The 13092-nt window shown below is 41.3% G+C and overlaps 1 protein-coding gene across 1 annotated transcript in view; it reads left to right on the forward strand.

The window, feature by feature from the left end:
• The first annotated feature begins 1265 nt into the window (after positions 1 to 1265).
• IREB2 (iron responsive element binding protein 2) overlaps positions 1266 to 13092 on the forward strand; it is a 30806-nt gene continuing 18979 nt past the window's right edge. Inside the window, exons 1-3 of the mRNA XM_055002418.1 lie at positions 1266 to 1353; positions 4837 to 4926; positions 12306 to 12471. Of these exons, the coding sequence (XP_054858393.1) occupies positions 1335 to 1353; positions 4837 to 4926; positions 12306 to 12471 (275 nt within the window). The 5' untranslated portion in view covers positions 1266 to 1334. The remainder of the gene's footprint in view (positions 1354 to 4836; positions 4927 to 12305; positions 12472 to 13092) is intronic.

Here is a 13092-nt window from a genome sequence, read left to right on the forward strand (position 1 = left end):
CTTTAAAAATTATTATTGATTTTATGGTTTTGTGACTTTTAAATGTCTTTTTTGAATGTTGTTAGCTGCCTTGAGCCCATCTGTGGGGAGGGAGGGGTATAAATCAAATCAAATAAATAAATAAAATAAATTAATTAGACCATTTTTCTTCACCATGAAAGTGGCTTACGGTAAAATTAATTAAAATCACTAACATCATGTAAAATAAAGTTAACCAAAGCAGTGAAAAAAGCTTTTAAATTAAAACAAAAATTGTAAAATAAATCCAAATTAAATCAATATAACAGTTAAATAAAAACAACTCATTCAAAACAAAGCCAGGCAACAGCTAAAAGAACAATTGGGGAAGTATCATATTTAATAATTGTATATTTATATCATATGTATATATAATTTTATATACGCTTATATGTATTCATTAATAAAATATTTTATATTTATACATATAATTGTATATAAAATTCATATGTATACATTTACAAAATTATATTTACATATGCTGTATAAACTTCGTATGTATCCTTTGATAAAAATTATATTTTATACATATATCAGTATGTATAAAATATTTAAAATAGTATATAAACAAAATATGTATAAATGCTATATAACTTTACATGTAACTTATATTTTAAACAGATATGCAGATTTATATATATATATATATATATATATATATATATATATATATATATATATATATATACACACGTTATATACACACCCCCACACACAAATTTGTTATATACACACCCACATACACACCCATACAAAATAGTATATAAATTTCAAATGTGTAAATGTTGTTACATAAAAATTACCTTTCAAAAAAATTATATAAACTTAATGTGTATACCCTCACAAAATTAAATTTATACTATTTAAATTTTACATACACTTTACACTTTGATACACATACTTTGATAAGAATTATATTTATTTATTTTTTCAATGACAGGGCTCTTTCTTATTCTTATCATGATTCCCCTCAGCCCCATCCTTTCCCATCCCCTCGCCGAGCCTCGAAATCTCGCGACATCTCAACCCTCCGCCTCCTTCCCTATTTCAGCGCTCAGCCCCTGTTCGTTGAAATCTCGCGAGCTTTCTTCTCCCTTTTCTTTCTTCGCCGCCGCCCCAGGTTCTCGCGAGACTTCGCCGGCGAGCCCGAGGAAGCGGCTGGCCGCCTGGCGGAGTCTGGCGGCGCTCAGAGGCGCAGACGCTGGCGCAGGCCCCGCCCCTCCCGCGCCGAGCTCCGCCCCCTCGCTGGCCTCTCCTCAGCCCGCCGCCCCTCCCCCGCCTCAGCGCCTCCTGAGGGAAGAATATGGTCGCCCGCCATGGAGCCGCCCAGGCCAGGTCAGCGCCGCCGGGGAGGGGAGCAGGGGCGGCCGCGGCGGCGGGGAGGGACGAGGGTCGCCTCTTCCCCCCCCCCGGCCCTTCCCCACAAGCCCCTTCTCGAACCTTCTCCTCTGCCTTGCCCACAAAGGGTATTCTCCGCCAGCGTTGCCAACCTCCAGGCGCGGCCTGGCGATCTCCCGGAATTGCAGTTGATCTCCAGGCCACGGGGGTCAGCGCCCCTGGAGGGAATGGCTGCTTTGGAAGGGGGGGGGCTCTAGGGCATTATACCCTCCCCAAGCCTCTCCCTCCCCCCCAGGGACTGCCCCCCCCCCCAAATCTCCAGGCATTTCCCAACCCAGAGCTGCCCCCCCTCCCAGGAGTAGGAATACGAAATGAGAGAGAGATGGTGGGGGGAGAAGGCCTGTTTCGGGGGGGGGGGTGAGGTTTGTTGCATGAGGGAGCCCTCCAATTTCTTTTTGCAACATAGATGAGGGTTTAACTAGTTTGAGGGGCCTTCCATAAAACAACGACCTACATTATTGCATTAAAAAAATCGAATAATGTGAGGGAACTCTATTCCTCCATGTTTTAAAAAAATATGCAAACGTTGTTATTTAAAAGAAGAGGGTTTCTTCACCCAGGTTAGTTCATTATTTGTTGCTGTACATGCGTTTAATTTGTGTGATTGAACTCTCTTCTTAAGCCACATGTTCTTGTGTGTTTGTGTATGTGCATCTGTCTATGTATATATGTATGTGTGTGTATGTATATATATTTGTGTGTGTATATGCATACACACACATGTATATATCAGTGTATGTACACACACACATATACATATGTGTGTGTGTATCTGTGTGCATACACAGATCTACATATACTTACGTTTGTGTGTGTGTGTTTGTGTGTATACAGACATCCACCAAGCCCTTTTAGCTGCTTCTTTTGGAGTGAAGATTAATATATATATTAATATATATATATTAATATATATATAAAACTGCGCTTATATATTGCTCTTATAGACAGGTTAGTGCTCCACTCACAGCAGTGAACAAAGGCAGTGTTGTTATTATCCCCAAAATACAGCTGGGGAGCTGGGGCTGAGAGGAGGAGCTGACCCAAGGCCACTTGCTGAGCTCATGGCAAGTAGGGGGAGTTGAACCAGCAGAGTGCCGATTTGCATCCCAACCAGCCTACATATACAGACATAGATTTATATAAACTACTAGTGTGTTATAGCGGTTAATTTGCAGTGCCTGATATGAAAATGTGTCTAGATTAGCCTCAAACAAATCTCTTTGACATCCTAGTTTTCTCTGTGGAGAGGATAATTTTTGTACTGGTTTGTGAGTGCCTGGCTGAAATGGCTTGGTCCAAACACAAGGGGGGGGGGGTTGCTTTTGTGTGAATCCCCAACCTAAGAGAAGAAGGCCATAGGGCTTGGTATTTTATAGCACTTTTGCATCAAGATTTACAAAAAAAGACAAGGTTTTGTCTCATCTGCTCCCTGACTCATTTGTTGTTTTCCTTCTGTTCTCTCTCCCACCCCCAATCTGATGCAGTCATGGGCTTCCTATTCTGTTTATGCATGTTTTACTATGCTGTACTACTTTTGAGGGAGCTGTGCATTTTGTGTGTGTACATATAAGGCCATAAAAAGGATATGAACTGGTCTATGCTGGTAGACCTGCTCTCTCCCCTTTTCTCTCTCCCCCCCCCCCCACACCTCCACATAGGCACACATTTCTCTGCCCTGCAGCAAAGCTGTCAGTCCTAGTTGATGAGAGATTATGTACATGCTGAAATGGTAGAGGGAATAGAAATGATTCTAAGGCCTAGGTCAGGTGAACCAGTGCTAGATCAGGATGAAAGCAGCACCCCCCCCCCCCAGCAAAATGGCTTCAGCAAAATGGCCCAAAATATTAGATCAAATGTGTTATCATGTTATAACAGTCAGTCCCCTCTCTTGGTTTTTCTTTGCTTTTATTTTAATAAAACTTGAAAAGTAAATAAGGACTAGTAGCTTTTCTTGATGGATTAGTTAGGAAGGCAGATTATTCCCAATCTTGTGAAAGCCCCCAACATTAAATGGAATAGGTATAGTTTATTCCTTCAGAGAAAAAGGAACTCAGTTCATGTACCTTGTTTAGACAATATTTAATGGACCTCTTTAATTTTTTGATGTTGCAAACCTACATTATAGTTCCAAAATGTTTAAATCTGCAACATATAAATGGGAAATTAATATATAATCAACATTGTGTTGTGAATTGCGTGGTAAAGAAAATTAACATTTATATACAGTTCATTAGGAGACATAAACTCCCTTTAAACTATAATCAAAGTAATGTAACTTGCATAATAAAAAAGTCATAAGCCCTGGCTCTGCAAATTCTTACTTAATCTCCAGCAATATAAAGTTTTTAACCTCCTTTTTGTTATTGACATTGATATTTTAATAACAATGTGGCAATAAAGTGGCATGGCCCCACAACTCTGCGCAGTCTTATATGTGCTTCAGCATGTGGAAGTGATGTTGGATTTTGGCCCATTTGTATAATGCATTCTTGTTTCAGGTAAGGTGGGGGAAGCTTCTTGATTACATTTAAAAAAAAATCTGTTCTTCCAGATGTTGTTTCTGTTACATAACTGGAATGGAGAGTTTCTTACATGCTTTTAGTGTATTCCTTGCATAATACACAGCAAGCATTCCTGGTAGCATCCATTTGCTAATACTACTTCCCTCAGAGCTCTTGAATTCAAGATGCACAGGCTAAAGTAGTTATTGCTAATGTTCCTGAAACAGCCACGGTATATTTATGTCCAGCTGCATAATGTAGTTATGGCTGAAGTTCATTCCTTCCTATCTTCTTTCAAGAAATAATAAAATTATCTACATATTAAGATGCTAAGTGAACATGTAACAACATAACATTTATTTATTTATTTATTTAGGAAATGTTTGGGTTGCCTCTCCAGGGTCTTACTCGAGGCAGCTTACAAGTTAAAACAGCATAAAATCATTGTAAATTACCTGCATTTTTAAAAAGCTGTTAAAAACAAGCCATGGCATAGGAAATGCCCTGCTGGATCTAAGCCAGTGTTCTGATTCCCACATTAGTCATCCAGAACCTTTGGCAAGCCCATCACTAGGGCATGGCAATAGCCCCTCCCTTCTGCTGCTGTTCAACAAATGGTATTCAGTACTGCCTCTGAACATGGAGGTTCCACTTAGCCATTGCGGTCAATACCTACTGATAGATTAACAGTGAAATCCTAAGCAGAGTTACTGTAGTCTAAGCCCATAGATTTCAGTGGGCTTAGACTGGAGTAACTCTGTTTAGGGATTTCACTGTAATTATGAATGTGTTGCTTCTCCTTTGCTGCTTACACTTACAGCTAGCAAGATCAGGTCAATATTTAGCTCAGTTCGTCTAACTCTGTGCAATTAGAAATATTTTGATGAAATATTTAACGTTTGTGTGTCTTGCCTTCCAGACTGCCCGTTCCAGCACTTAATTGAGGTATTGAAGGACAGTACAGGAAAGAAGTTCTACAATGTTGCTAAACTTGAAGGCACCAAATATGGTAACAATTACTTTTTAATTGCTTTTTACTAACGTGGCTTCCCCTAAATGAGCAACTGATTCCTCTCTAGCATTTTACAGCAAGTGTATATATGTGCTGTCAAGTCACAACCAACTTATGGCAACCCCAGCACGGGGCTTTCAAGGCAAGTGAGAAGCAGGGAGGGGGGGTCGCTGTTGCCTTCCTCAGCAAAGTCTTCCTTGGTGGTCCCTCATCCAAGTACCAGCCCTGCTTAGCTTCTGAGATAAGACAAAACCGGGGTATACCATGCTGCTTTCCCTCCCAAGTATTTTATAAAGCGATATTTAAATACCTTTTCTGTTGCAATATGAACCCCCTGGTTTTCTTCAGAAAGATTCAGACTGATTGACAATTTTCATACACTGACTTTGTAGAATTCTGAAAGCCGTTCTGTCGATATCCTTGGAATTTATGCATAGCTAGCAGCTTTGTGTTTTTTAACATTTCATCGCAGTATGCATAACTTATATTGATTTCTCCCCAAATTCATTGCAGAGAGAAGCTAGTTTATTAATGAATAGTAACAAGACCATTAACTGTTATGCAAGCTGATATGCAGCATTAGACATTCCTGGCCCATTGGTGTCTGTTAGTTTAGATCAGGAGTAGGTGATCCTTGGCATGTGTGCCAAGCACAGCACATCAGGCCATTTTGTTTGGCACCCAGGGCCAGATTTCCACTCCCAAGCACTGACTGCCATTCTGGGAGCAGTGGCACAGGAGGAGGCAGTAGGTATGGCTTATGCTGATCCTTGTCTCTGACCTGCACAGCCTTCGACCAAGTCCAAAGCAAATCCCTGAGATGCTGGCAGCATCTCTGGGGCTTGGCTTGCTTCAAGCTCATCTGGCCAAATACAGCCTTTGTTTCTTTTACTCTCCCAGCCAGTTTTGTTTACTAGAGCCTTCTCAGGTAGATGTTGTGGGCGGTGGAGGGGAGCCCTTTGGCCAAAAAGGTTGCCTGTGCCTGATTTGGATTCTCCTTACCCATAGGATTGCAGCTTTTTAGTACACAGTAACTGCTAGTCAATTGAATTAATTCAAAATGGCACAAGTCAAGTTAATCACTTTGACGTTGATCAATAGATCTGTTACACTGAAAGCTACAGTTATGTCCTGATGCTGGTTAATTATCTAAACTGTGATTGGCAGAGAGAAATTGTTTTACTTGAGGGAGTTCTGGGTGCATGTAAGCCAAAAATCACAACTCCGACCCTATACAGCAGAACTTAATTTAGCACACTGCATGGTGGATTGAAGCCTAAAGCCACTACTCTGTCATAACTGCGGAAGTCGTCTTCAGCACCTAGAATTGTTTGGCACAATTGTTGACCTCATTGATGCTTGTTAAAATCCCAGCCAGGAGATAAAGCATGATTTCCCTTGCAACTAACAGCAGGTGGGTCATTGGCCCAGAGAGATTTAAACCAGTAAAATGCCTTTATAACAGTCAGACGCTTCACTCAGATCGGCATGGTCGTATTTGACCTTCCTAATGTTTTTTCAAAAGCCTGGAGGAAAAAACAAAACAGTTTACAGTCTAGAAAGGCTCGTGTTTGTGGGAACAATTTTTAGTTGCCGTGTTTATTTGGCATCCTGGAGCTCCTGCATAGTTTCAAAGAATGTTTGGTAACAACAGTGCAGCTTATTGGTGTATATTGCTGGAGGTCTAAAGTCCATGTTGTTAGGTTTACCGTGCAGTTCTGTGCCTGTTGACTCACAAGCAAGTCCTGCTGAGTTCAGTGGGACAAGGCCAAGTAAGCATGCAGAGGAGCGCAGCACTAGTTTATCAGCTAGTTCAGCCTAGCTACTGTTGGCCTGCAAATGTTATCTTTGGAAACACGAACACCCACAGTTCCTGCTGTGTGTAGCTTTGAAAAGCTGACTTAAGGCAGCCTTGTAGGTTCATTTACTGAGTTCTTTTAGTCCAGTGTTGCCCGCTCCGACTGGCAGCAGCTCTTCAGGGCCTCAGGCAGATAAAAGACTTTTCCAACACCAGCCACCTGAGATCCTCTCAACTGAAGATGCTGAGGACTCAGCCTAGAGGCTTGTTGCATGCAAACGTTGCATATATGCTCTGCCACGAATGGCCTCTCTCCATTTTAATAGGAACTAAGCAGTCATAGAATGGAGGAGCAGGCGGGACAGATAGAGCTTGAATCTTGCTGTGATAAAATAGCCAAGTGGAGCTGCGCAGCCTGGGAAATAGCTGTTCCAAGCTTCTTGCCTGTTCTTGTACCTTTCTGGAAGCAGAACCAAAACAGGTATAGCTTAAGGCTAGGGAGGTCGGGGCCTGGTGAGACCAGAGATCCCAAAGAGAGCAGGACCAAAGACTAGATAAAAGGCTCAACAAGACACCCTTTCCCCACTTTGTCCAGAGATCACCTACAAGTAAAAAGCTGTAAGGAAGTTAGGCAAGACACAGAAATGGAAGCAGGGACAATCCCTGAGTTGTAAGTGAAACCCGATGAAGGATTAGAGACCCAGCAGCCCAGCGCTCCTTGGGTTTCTAAGCAACTAATCAAAAGCCTGCTGTCACCTTCCTGGAGGTTCTCTTGTTATATTTCAATAGCCAATGAAGCTACATGTGGCTAGCCCACTAGGAACAAAGGTGCTGCCCTCTGGAGTATTTAAACTTGCCAACTGCTGCTGCAGCACACGAGAGCCTTGATTACTGAGATCCTTGCTACAAGTGACATTTTACACGTGAAGGATAAAGGATCATTTTCGCAAGTCTTTTTGAGAACTGAAGTTCCTCTCCCCCACCCCTTTTCCTTTTGTTCCTTCCCCTTGCTTCCTGAAGAGACAGAGAAAGCCTGCGGCAACAGCAACTTTTGCAAATCATTCCTCCAGTCACAAGCCTGCTCTCAATGATCTTTGGGGGCAGGCAGCTGCAACTTTCTCAGCTTTCTCCAGAGCATTCCCCACCCCCCAGCAAGACGATTTGCAAAAGCTGATGTTGCCGTCGGCTCTCTCTGTCTCTTCAGGCAGCGAGGGGAAGGAACAGAAGGAAAAGGGGTGGGGGAGAGGAACTTCAGTTCCCAGAAAGACTTGCGAAAATGATCCTTTATCCTTCACGTGTAAAATGTCACTTGTAGCAAGGCTCTGAGCTGTAGCACTTAGAGCAATAAAAACCTAGGGCACAGTTCTATTGACTGTTTTTTGCAGTATTGGTTAGGGTCTGTCGAGGAGGCAGTTGTAGCTATTCATTGAAAGCACTGCATCGTGACAAATGGGGAGAAGTCAACTAAGTGGTAAATTTTTTTTAAAAAGCATCTTTAAGGGTCTGAGGGGCTGCCAGCAGATAGAATCAGTAAGCTGTTATGAAAACAGGACATTCAAGAGGAATGTTCTGGCACACATCATTTCAATTGATATGTAGAATGCGGGCAGTGGATGGTACCAGAATGTTCTGTGTGAACTTTAATGTAATTTTCATGAGAAGTGCCTCGGTACCTGAGATGCTCATAGCTGTGATCTGTCAGATTTAACATTTGGTTCCTTTTGTTCTGATAGTTTCTCACTAATTAAACATTGCAAGTAAGATTGGAGAGATTCAGTTCTGAGAAAACCATGTGATGGTTGAACGCCTTCAGGATAGTTATTAAGTTTGTTTCGTGTTCAGTTAGAAACGTTCTATGTGCTCTGTAAGTTAGAAGGGAGGGATTGGAAGAGGTGTACAAAAATTATGCCAGTGGGAAAGTTGAACTCTTGCTGATTCAGAAATAGTTTCTTCTTCTCATTAGCTTCTGGGATGAATCACCTAATTAAGGAGAAATTACACAGTGTGCCTTGTAAAACACAGCTAATTTAACTGAGGATGGTAAACCCTGCAGCTGCAGTTTGTAGTTTCCAGAGCTGAAAACCTACTAGAAGGACCTGTTAAACTTGCTAGCTCTGTGTTCTTCCTTTCACTCATCTTTTCTATCGCCATTTACCTTTGTGAATGACGGTTAAATAGAATAAGTTTGAATCTCCCCTCTGCCATGGAAGCTGGCTGGATGACCTTGGGCCAATCACACACACTCAGCCTAACCTACCTCACAGGGTTGTTCTGAAGGTAAAATGGAGAAGGGGAGAACGTTGTAAGCCTCTTCCGGTCCCCGTTGGGGAGAAAAGTTGGGTACAAATGAAGGAAAATAAATAAATAGAAGTTCATTCCAAAATGGCGATAAGCAGTTCCTCTGTGTGTCATGGTCTTATTGTAAAAGCAGTCCTAAACCTCTTAAGTGTGGGTGCTGGTATCTCCAGAATCTCAAAGTAGAAGGCAAACACCCGTGGTTTTTATACTGTTAGCCATGAAGTTCCTCAAGGTTATCAGGTTGCTTGGTGGTCAGATCAGTAATGGTGGAAGCGTGTCTTTGCCTTGCTTGCTCATCACTTTTGATCTTCCCTATAATATTTAAATGCAAGAAGGTATTGGTTTCTAAGGCAGTGGTCTGCCCTAGGATTCCCTTTTAGCACAGGCAAGTTCAGAGGCTCTGACTCTCCAGCATCCTCTCATACAGCTGTGATGCCACGTGACTTCCGGTGCCATGCTTGCTGCTCACTGGACCCCATGCTGTTCCCTAAAGGTGGGATCCCAGGTGTAGAATTATTGAAACCCACTGTTCTAGAGCACACCCTCAGTTTATAAGAAGCATGGGGAAGCCAAGCACGAATTGTCTACAGCCCCAAAACTTGTACAGTGTGAAGGATTGCTCAGCAGATACCTGGAGGAAATCATTTTCTGAAGGTAGGAAGTGTGGAAATTGTGGTGCTGCATAATCTTAAATTTCTGTCAGCATATAAAGGAAAATTTAACTTCTTTTCCAATTACATTAATCTTTTTAGATTTTACACTCTCAAAATATAAAGCTGAGACACATGATTTTTGCACTTCCCAAATCTTCGTAGCAATAGTACATTTTATTCCAGTATTTAGGAATCAAAAGTTAAGTTGCACCTAATAATTAGAATGCATATTTCTTGTATTGCTTATATATACACCAATAAAATGACCACTAGAGCAAACATGAGTTATCGCCAAAATTTTCTTAGCCTTAACTCTTTCCAAAATGCTTCATCATAGAGCATCACTACCAAAAATGGCAAGAAAATCCAATTTGCAATAATTGCATTTCTGACAACTGCCTTCTGGTAAATTATGTACATGTTCAGTTTCCATGAGGCACGCCCCTGTAGTTGCAATTTTCCATTGGTTTTCTTTTCATACATTCAAGACCAGTATGAAAATAGCTTTAATTGTGATTATTTTAAAAAAAAATTGCTATATTTTAATATATGAATATTATACTAATCCTGAAGCTTCTTGTTAAAATTAAAATAGTCTTTGGGTAACAGTCCTTCTGGTTTCATTATAAGGTTTTCTCCCCCAATTTGCTCACTTTATCTTTCTGAAATCTTTTAATTATCACATGTCGAACTGCCTGGTTTTGATGCAACAAGCTGTTGTTTATACTTTGGTTTTTAGTAGCAACGACAGTCCCTTGGTTAACCACATTAATCAGAAGAACAGTTCAGTGTAGTTATATCTGCTTTCCCCATATATCAGTGTTGATCTCCTGAAAACAAAATACGAGCAAGGTGCAGAGCCTGAGAGATCCGGCTCACATAACAGCGCTTCCATTGGACTTGGAAGGTTTGTTCTTGATTGAAGAAGACAAGCAACACCGTCTACTGCTTGTTTGACCCCTTGCTGAGACACGATATCAAACACCCCCGTTGAATTTAATTAATGTGCAAGACTTAACAGATAACATAGATACAGAATTGACTGTCCTGGAATTCCACCTGGCTTTGAGAAGCCCAAAAATATGGGTGACGGTTTAATCTGTTTATCACCCTAGGATACTAACAGCTGTATCCTAGGGTTTTGCGGATTCCGTTTTCTATAAAATCGATGCACTGTTAATCACAGCCTTTTGGCTCAGGTGTTTTGGCGTCGACAGCCCTGCTCCTAAGGAAAGTAAAGCCAGGACAATTAGGATGCATGTATTAATATCTTCTTCATGTTTCTAAACTGTACTAAAGGCAAGAACATTACCCAGCTCTTCATACTGTCCTCAGTTTTCTGCTGTGCATCCACTCTTAGCTATGTTTCTCCTCCATGGTGTGCTTTTAATGTCATGTTCTGGAGACAGTAGATAATTCAGGCAGCAATCTTGTACGTACATGGTCATATTAAACTTGGACATACTTCTATGTAATGTATAGGGTAAAATATAGAAGCAGCACAGTTTCTTTATTTGAAACACAATCTATTTTTGTAAAGACTTTCATTTTTGTTGCCTCTCAAGTTCTGTAAAATGCATTGAAATCTAAGGGCTTTGTAAAATGTCTGGTTCTTTCATAAAGTGTGTTTTGCAGCATACTATAAGTACCATGTGAGCCATTTGCAAAGGGCTAATTAGCTTGCAGAAAACGTGAGGCAGGGGCTTGCTTTGACCTAGCTTTCATAGGAATCGTATTGTTTAGGAAACAATAAAGGCAAACTGATGAGAATGTTGATAATGAATGTTCAGATCCAGGAGGAAAGGAGATAAGTATTAAAACCAGGATGCTGGTGTTGTAGTGCTGTTGACCTGAGTTCTCCCAAGCGAAGCTTACTTCCCGTGTTGAAGTCCTGGTTTCATATATTTAGCTGAGGATAAAGCATGGTGGGGACTGACGCAAGCCCCTCCTCTCTATCAAGTAGCCTCCACTATGAACTGTGCCCCCATATGTGTGCTTGATTGGGGAGATTGTATGTTTATATGGTTATTTCTCTATCCCCTTCCCCTCATTTGTGGAGGGAAAAATCTAATCAGTTGGACCTCTGTCTCATCAGATGATAATGCTGAAGGCTCCGTTCACAGTGGAAATTATCAGCTTGTGGGGGCGTTGTCCGCTATCCTGATTCGGTTTCAAGTGGGTAGCTGATGTGGTGGTGGTCTGCAGTAGAACAGCAAGATTCAAGTCCACTGGCACTTTAAACAGATGAAGGAAGCTTTGACTCTTGAAAGCTTATAGCCTAAAAATCTTGATGGGCTCTAAGGTGCCACTGGATTCAAATCTTGCCGTTATGCAGGTTCAGTGTTTTCTCCTCCCCCCCAGACCAGTGCATGAACTACGGCAAAATATCAGATTATCTGCTGTTTTGTGGAAAGAGTAGTATTTTTTCTCTGTTCAGGCTTTTGGCAAAGCTTCTGGTTGGTTATGAACAACTGTGCAATGATTTTGCCTACCACTCCTTGTGGTACTTGTCATTCCATTATACTCACATGCACACACACACACACCCTGAAAGGACGCAGCAGCACCAGACCCACGTGCTCGTAATATATTTCCTCAATCAATTTTTTTACTTTCTTTTCCTGCAGATCGCCTGCCTTACTCCATACGGGTACTGTTGGAAGCTGCAGTTCGTAACTGGGATGGTTTCCTAGTGAAAGAAAAAGACGTGATGAATATCTTGGAATGGAAAACAAAACAGAACAATGTTGAAGTGCCCTTCTGTCCTGCCAGAGTTCTCCTCCAAGATTTTACGTAAGTCACGTTCTAACTAGATCTCATGATCTCTTCCAGCAGTGTGGCCTCCAAGGTAGGGCCTCCTCAGTGTTTATATAGTCACTACTGGTCTAAAATTACATGCATAGTTAAACTTTTGACTGTTGTCTTGTTCCCGATGAATGTGTGTTTTAAGAAAAGCCAATGAAGCATGGTTTGCATGTGCTCTGTTGACACAGCACGTATATGGTTCAAGATAGACTTAGAAGCCAGAAAAGTTCCATATGCTTCAGAAACTTCTAAGTGCTTAGATTCCCTTGTGACATAATGATTTTACCGACCCCCTGCATACATGCATGTTGTGATGGTCTTGCTGCATTTATTTGGGTCTGAACCCTCCTTGCGCTGAATTTCAAATCAAGGTAGTTTGCAAACACTAAAATACAAATAGGTGAAGCTTAAAGGTATAAGTTTTGGAAGCAACTGGGTTTTTTTAAAAAAAATTCTTTTTAAAGAATTAACAAGTTTCTCTGAAAAGCACCGTTAGATGTTCACATTTGTCTCTAGAAGGCCAAATGCGGTAAGGTTGAGATAACATGGCAAGGTGCCGAACTTCTATATGTGCTGTAGCAACATAAATGCTCAAGTTGCTGTATCACC

Source organism: Eublepharis macularius, chromosome 18, assembly GCF_028583425.1.
Source record: "Eublepharis macularius isolate TG4126 chromosome 18, MPM_Emac_v1.0, whole genome shotgun sequence".
Classification (NCBI taxonomy): domain Eukaryota; kingdom Metazoa; phylum Chordata; class Lepidosauria; order Squamata; family Eublepharidae; genus Eublepharis; species Eublepharis macularius.